Here is an 8,217-nt window from a genome sequence, read left to right on the forward strand (position 1 = left end):
TGCCCTTGCTGTCCATGCACCTCCTGCCTTTGGAGCTTTTGTGGCTCAGAAGACATCCAGAAAAACAAACAACCCCAAGGCTGAGGTGCAGATAAACTGTTACCCCCTCACAGCTCCTCAGTGGAGCAGGAGCACCTCCCCTTGTGCAGAAGAACAAGCAGGACTTCTCCAAAGCACTTTCCTGAATGAAGCCCCTGCAGAGGCTGCAGTACCTTTAGATACCTAAATGTGTTTTTACATGCTGTCCTCAGCCACACAGAAGATAAAGTCTTTCTCCACCAGACAGGCATTCTGTGAGGTGCGTGCAGAGGCAAAAGCTCCTCTGCAGGGTCATCAGATGGGAAAGCAAAGTTCACCCAGCGCTGAGGAGACTTTATTTTTAACTGTTCTCTTATTAAGCCAGGCTAAGCCAGAATAAATGCCTTTCTTCAGCCTTTCACAGTCTATGCAGCCAACTGTGAAGCAATGTTCAGAGCTAGCTCAGTTATTATTCTCATTTAGGGCCAGGCTCCAAGGCAGCTCATCCAGGGAAGGGCTCGTGCTGTGAGCTGTGCAGGGGATCCCCTGAGGAAGCCCATTCTCCACCAGGTCCCTGTCAGCTGTCCAGGAGCTATCTATAGCCATCCAATGGCCACATTTAGAGCCTAGTCTGTGGAGGAAGACAGCATCAAGTGCTCGTTCTTGTGTCCCACAGCGACTGAAGAGAGGGGGTTTTTCCCAAAGAGCTGTAACACGAACCCACAGCTGCAGAGCACAGGAAGCCTATGGAGTTTCTGTAGGCCAGGAGCCATCGAGGCTATTTTCAGCAAAAGCAAGCTCTTAAGTATGTCTGAACTATTTCTGACCCCTCTTGTAACATATCCTACGCCATGACCTGGTTTCTCTATTACCAGCCTAGCTATTGTTTCAAATTCTACCTATGGAACAAGCAGGATTTTAAAATGCCTTCATGTTCTACACAGCTAGATGCAAGTAGATTAAAACTGTATTAGTGCACTGTGACCCCTGAATTGTGCTTATTTCTTGCAGAGGAAACCACATGGCACATTTGGAAAAGGACAGACACTGTAGTGTTTTGGAGCTCCTCCATAAGCAGAAGCCCCAGGTCTCAGTTCCCTACACACCAATCTCCCTGTTCCCATCACAATGCAGAGATCTCACAAGCTGAGGACTCTGCTGATGATGTTTACACCTGCTTAGCTTCACCAGCTGGTGAATGCCACTGTGGTGCACCTGAGCAAATCACCCATGCAGCCAGGACATGAACCTCAGATAATAATGAGGTTTAGTCTACATTCATAAAATACCAAGAATCTGAATTTAATGCTAAATTTGAAAATTATCTATGTAGCAGTGCAAGGAATTGAACAGCTTACACAACTAGAGTTTGTGGCATCAGGGGCTCCCTTACCACCAGTTACCTCCATAAATTTCCCAAGATGGAGTTGAATAATGCACAGGCCCTGCACTCCTCCTCCACGATGTGTGTATTTTGGTTTCTCTCCTCAGCTGGTGTATCCAGCTGGGTATGGATATCTCTGCAAGATTTTGACCTGTTATAGGACCCCCATTGTTGTTTGTACTTTAGGAGGACTCTCAAAGCTGCAGTTTACTTTTCTTTTTAGTACCAAAATCCACCCAAGTTCTTCCCAAAGAACGACTGCAGCTGGACCGAAATAAATTGACATCAGAAAATGATGTGGCTGTGATATGCTGCAGCTCAGAAAAGTGTGTAACAGGCCCTAAAAGAAAAGGAAACATATTGAGAAAAAGCCCTGGTAGTTTAGGTTATCTGTGCATCATGTTGTAGCTGTGGTTCCTTCCTCACACTGAAAAACCCAGCCACAAAAGCCCCGCGACAATGTGCTTACACACACACAGACATTATCACTTCCTAGGATGGTACGTTTTATTATCAGGTTATTTTCCAGTACATTTGGCACAGTTAAGGTAAGTATATTAACTTTACTTCCAAATAAAGAAAACAAAGTTGTACTGAATGTCTCAGCCACTGTCAATGAGTTAAGAACTGACAGGAGGTCCAAGTAATCAACCCTGTCTACAGCACTGAGCTTTCCCCTGGGACACCTCCTCTGATCATACAATGTATCTGACTGGCATGGATGTAGAATTGCTTTCAATAAAGATTTTATTTCAAGGTTGGATGATTCCTTCCCAAATGTCTTGTCACTAAAGCAAAGTATGTAATACCTGTTATTTTTTAACTCCTGTGAACCAGCATTTGGGAAGGAGACGAGCGTAAAGTGTTGAGCTGGAAGCTGTTCATCATAAGAGACAAATTTTAACAAATTGATTGGGAGCTCTGCAATACCAGAAGTCAGAAAGCTGCTGTATAAAAACTGGCCTGTACCAGTGCAGTGAAGAGGCCTGTTAACAGAATTATTGCTGGGGAGAGCTGAAGGCAGCTGAGCCCTTACTAGGGCCAAGTCCCTAAGCTACAACATTACATTTGCATATGCCTGAGAATTGATCGGAAAGAGATATTGGCTAATTTAAGGATAATTATTGGCAAAGTGAATCAAGGGGAGGCACACACACTTTGGCCCATTAAGGCAGTTCACAGGAACTTACATTTCAAATGAGTCCTGTCATCCATCAGGATGAACAACTCTGCCTAGGACAGTTCAGCAAAGGTACAGAACCCATCCTGTCATGGAATACCTCACTCAGAGAGGAGCTGGGTCTAACTCCATAAGTTTGGCTTCTGTACCAAGAGGAGAGATGACACACATACAGCATTTTTAATCCTTTTGGTGGAGTTTCGTTTAATCCTATTTATCTTTAATCTCTCTTGGCCCCTGTGTTGGTCTTGGTTTCTAGTGGCAGGGACTTCCCAAGTGAACACAAGTATTGTGCATATCTGGAGGACAGGATTCTGATAAGATCAAAATCTGCTTTTATCATTCAGTCCTCCACTGAATTCAGGGGATGGCATTTTCTACATCTGCCACTGTAGCCCATACCCTCATACCAAGTGACCCCTTCTTACTCTTCTGACCAACACATTTTGTAATATGTTGTCCTTTAGTCACAGTCTGTATTACCAGTTCATGGAAGAATAACAGGATTGTCTATTGAAAAGTTACCCTTACATATAATTTATATCAGTGAAAGAATAGCAAGCATGGCAAAAACTAGTTCTGCTAAAGGTAGAAATGCCCCTGAAATTGAGCAAAATTAAATCCTCATAGGTTGGGAAAGGATAAGAAAGCAAAAGTGAGCAGTTCTCAAAGCAGCTGGCTCTACTCTCCAACACTCTCCAACCTACACTAAAATAAGGTCCTTTCCAATGGGTTTTTCCTCCCTAAGTACACTCAATCCTCATTTTTTTATGTGCAATAGGAATATTAAGATGTTGAGGAGCCAGAGTCCCTGTAGAAACCTTTCTCCTCTGCAGCAGTTACTATGAACTAAAATTGGATGAAGAACATTTCCTAGCACCTACTGTGTTTGGAGCAATAATCCACTGTGCTTTCCAAACGTCAAAATTAATAATGATTTTATTTAGAGAGTTTGAAAAGTGTAGGTTTAATGGAACTAGAGAGCCAACTCACCATACAATGACCCTCTTAGCTGTAGACTTGCCCTGCTCTCCGTCACACGTTTTCCAGCTTGCAGTTGCCTTGGCAACAGCCAAAGCATAAATTCCAAGTATTTTTCCTTATATATCTGCCATTGACACTACAGCCCTGCTATCAGACACTTCTGCTGTTTTAATTCATCATTAATTTCATTACTATTAATAATGAGATTTATATTTTCTTCATGCTCCTGACTTGTGATTTTCAGGACTGAAGACATTCTTGAAACTCAGTTATTTCGGAGGGAAAAAAAAAATAATCTTGTGCAGCATAGCACCCAACAATTTCTTGATATGGTTACAACATCTGTGGCACCGGATTACAGATTGTTTCTAAAATAACCTTAAATTGATGGATCATTGCTCCTTTCACTTGGGCTTGACAAAAAGTACCTCTGGCATTTCCTTTCACTCTTTATGTTGAAAATGGTGTGTCACTCTTTCTGCTCTTTCTCTTGCCAAAAAAAAGATTTTTTGCCCATTTTTTCAATATTTTCTCTTTTAACAGCTCAGTTTCACCTAGTAGCTATAGTAATAGCATTAAGTATGCATATTTTATTTTGATTTCCTTTGACTTCTTCTTTTGTGGAGAGATGATAAAAAAATATCAGTTATAGAATTTCTTTGGTAAATGTTTGTAATCCAAAAAGACACAAAGTCCAAAACTTATAATTATTCTATTCAGGGTGGATTGAATTCCTTCCTCCTCCTTCTTCAGTAGCTGTGTTTTACCACATATTATTTAACTATTCAGACTTTTTATGTTTCCAAGTTTGCTTGGTTTATGTGGGGTTTTTTTTGTTATTATGGTGAAAACAAGTGAAACTGCTTGAATATATCCAGGATTTTGAAGATACTTTCTCAATACAGTACTGCTTGTTCTAGCATGAAGCTCTGGGAACCCAAATTTACACGAATGTTCTTGATGCCACATTCCTTATTGATGAACCACAGTCTCCATCACCAGCACACACCATGCACAGCCTCCATTCCCTCATGCCATACCCCCACCTCCTGCCTGCTGGGAAATGTTATCGTGCCTGGGCTTTGCCAGGACGTCATGAGAAAGATGGAACCTCCAGGATAAACCAGGGAAATTATTCTCCTTCAGGAAGATGGCAGAGGGGTTGGACATGCATCTTCCATTTTCTGTGTCCCCATCAGAACACGGGACTTCAACATCTTGCTCCATATTTTTATGACAAGGGAGGTAGTCCTCCCCATCCCTTCACTAAGCTGAACTCTGTTGCCACATTTCTTTACCCTGATTTCTTTCTCCTTGCAAGAGGCTTCTCCTCCAGCTCCACCAAAGCTGTCCATTATCAACACCCTCTTGTCTCAAGGCCATGGCTGATGGTGCTAAATTGATTATTTCTAAAGTTACCCAGGACAAAACTGTTGAATTTCCCCTCCCAGTGAACACGCATCTCTACTCCTGCTGATGTCCTCTCCAAAAACTTTATGAACTTTCCAACTTTTACCACAAAACAAGCTCAACAGAAACCAAGTCTCTCTCCTGGAGAGGTCCCCAAGCTTGCTGTACATGCCTCTGCATAAGTGGCACCAAGCAAAACAATCTCGTTACCTCTGTAACATTTTTAATTGTGATAAAGACTGTGTGCCATCCATCAGAAACCCACGCAGTCGCTTGGCAACAAAACTTTCAACTTTTGAGACTTTCTGAACTCCTAAGAGAAGGGATGATATATTAATATTACCGCAGAGGAAAGATAATTAATTTTTAAAAAATTTAATGAAGATGCTATATTTTAAGAAACTGATAGTTAAGCCAATCTGATTAGTGCCATATGGAGAGTGTTTTGTGCAATGGACACCACGGCTACTAGCATGAGGCAGAACGAAGTAATCCTTCCTATTTATAAATGGGAAAAAAAACCAAGAGTGTTGATGCTCCAGGAATGTGGTAAACGAGGAGATTGGCACAAATCCACAAGAGATGATTTTTGCTGTGTGACCCACCCACTGACATGAAAGAAACACATTTTTTAGGTAATGGAACCATTAGGTCTCACAAAAGTTTCTTTCCCTTACAGCGTGGCTTGCTGTAAGTTCAGCAACAGGTATGGGAAAATAGAGACAGAGGTGATGGCTTTAAATGGTTGTCTGGATTTTAAAAAGGTAAATGAGTGACAATGTCAGAGAAGGAGGAAAAGCAGAACTCAGCTTCAACAATCCACTTGGAAATACTTAAGTTAAAACTAGCAGGTTAAGGAAGCATCCATAAATTCAAACATTTACATAATAAAGTTGCATTTAGTTTGCATTCCTTGGTGGAGCTGTGCAATTTATTTATAAAATATGTATCTTCATTTACTAGTCTTTCCAACCCTAGGATACATAATATATTCTGGAGAGCTGAAGGAAATGGATTTCCACTTAGTCTCTACTCACCACAGCAGAGATTTATGCCAAACTTCCTACCTAAACTCCATCCATTAAACCTGTACTGTTCTTAGACCAGGCTTCTCCATTCTTAATGACCTTTCCACAGGAATATTAAGTCTTAATACAGACACAAGATCAACTTTTAATAATAATAGTCCTTCTCTTGTAATTTTGTGGGTAATAAAGATATCAAAGGTTATAATCCTTACCATTATTTTCTAAGTCATCTCATTAAGGTATGTGGTCTCTGTGTCTTGCAAGAAACTTTGTGTCAGGATAAGGCATGCAAAAGCCTTTAGTTGCATAAATTTCACAATCCATTTCAGACCATACTCGTTTTATTGGATTTAAATTAGCAGAAGGAATGTGTTTCATATGAGCTCTATATTAAGGGGCTTTTTTTTGGTTTTAACAACTCTTTCAGTGCTGGAGACCATGTTAAGGGAAGCAGAGAATCTTCTCCCTGGCACTACAAAAGTCCTCCTTGCTTTGTTTGTCACACTGGAAAAATTTCTCTTGCCTCCCTGTTTTCCTTCTTTTTGATAAGTTAACCATACAAACACCCCTATCAGGAGAATCAGTTTAAGAAGTGCCTCTGTGTGCTTCAAGAGCAACAGTGACTCCTCTGACACCCTTCTTTTTTAACCAGTTCTTTCCTTTTGTCAACAGGATAGCAGCCAAGGAATCCGTGAATCTTATGTCAACACAAAGCTTGGGAATTGTGTTTGGACCCACACTGCTTAGACCCGAAAAGGAGACAGGGAACATGGCAGTCCACATGCTGTACCAAAATCAGATAGTTGAACTTATGCTGAGTGAGTACAGCAAGATCTTCGGCTCGGAGGAAGACTGACAGACAGGGCCTGTTATTGAAAACGTTCACATCTGTCTTGATGTCTAATATTTTTACATTTCTGTAAACATATTTCTGAAATATTTCTTTTTCTTTCAAGTGACAGATGCCTCATTTTGTGCAAACTTAATGATGATTTTGTGTCTAATTTTCAAACATTGGAATAAAAAATATTGTCAACATTTGCCTATATGTATTCTGCATTAACCCTTTGAGAGTTTCATTATGCTAGCACTCCAAGTGTCACTTTTTCTGCAAGCTGAGCATACAGCATATGGCCCTAGACCATAGAAAATGCTGTTTACCAACATATGCAATGGCACAGAAAGACAGATAATAATTGAGGAGGTTTGTGGAAAACTGAATAAAGTATGTATATTAAAAGCAATGAATTAAAGCAGTGATACGAGATCATTCATAGCTGATCTCAGTATAATTTACCTTTCTTTTTAATACACGTTCAAAATTAAAGACGTGATGAATAATCAATTTGTCTACTCCAAGAGCTGGGAAAAAAAATTGCATTTAATGCTTCTAAACAAATAAAATAAACAAACACAAACAAAATGAGAATGTCACTATTTGCATTACAGTGCCTAAAAGAAATTAAAAATGGAATTGGAACTTTGGCATTTTTACTTAAACGCAGTACATGAAATGAAGACATTGCATGACTGCTCATTTTAATGTAACATCCATTTTGATTCTTCATCACACTGTACATCTGCCCGCTTTCCCCAGCTATCTCATGTTCTGTAGCATTTGTATTGTGCTCCTGAGGATGCTTTATTGGTGAACTACATTAAATTCATCTAGAAAGAACTTTAAAAAAAAGCCTTTTCATATGCCCTTAGGATTACTTGGCTAGACTTGAATCAATTTATGCATTTGATGGTTAGTTTCAGTTGTCATGGATAAACAAAAGGGTAACTGTCTAGAATATATCAAATATTGTTTCATTTTGAAATGTATGTTTCAAGCTATACACATATCCTACCCTGTTTTGTAAAAGTATTCTGCTGATAAAATGTAGACTTATGTTTGACAGCTTTTTAATCAAGTTCAAAGAGAATAAATAAAACTAATCCAGTGTGGTAAAGAGTCTGTCTGGTTATCGATTTGTTCATAAAATGAAAAATAAACCATGTAAATAAGATGTGTGAAACACAGATCCAGAAGCAAATATTTAAAGCAATTAAAGACCCCAAAACATAGGATTAATGCATAGGTCTGCTGTGCATGAGAGATATGTCTTCAATATCACCTCTGCAGACCATGGGCTGCTTCAGTTTTTACTCAGCATCGTTGTGCAAAATTCCATTTCATTCAGGAAAGGTCACTCGTTGGAGAGGTCATT

At 39.8% G+C, this 8,217-nt stretch overlaps 1 protein-coding gene across 2 annotated transcripts in view; it reads left to right on the forward strand.

Moving 5' to 3' along the window:
- ARHGAP15 (Rho GTPase activating protein 15) overlaps positions 1-7,950 on the forward strand; it is a 322,319-nt gene extending 314,369 nt beyond the window's left edge. For both annotated transcript variants that reach the window (XM_063401000.1, XM_063401001.1), the window contains exon 15: positions 6,677-7,950. In XM_063401000.1, the coding sequence (XP_063257070.1) occupies positions 6,677-6,860 (184 nt within the window). In that variant the 3' untranslated portion in view covers positions 6,861-7,950. The remainder of the gene's footprint in view (positions 1-6,676) is intronic.
- The last annotated feature ends 267 nt before the right edge of the window (positions 7,951-8,217 follow it).

The sequence above is a fragment of the Prinia subflava genome, chromosome 6, assembly GCF_021018805.1.
Source record: "Prinia subflava isolate CZ2003 ecotype Zambia chromosome 6, Cam_Psub_1.2, whole genome shotgun sequence".
NCBI lineage: Eukaryota > Metazoa > Chordata > Aves > Passeriformes > Cisticolidae > Prinia > Prinia subflava.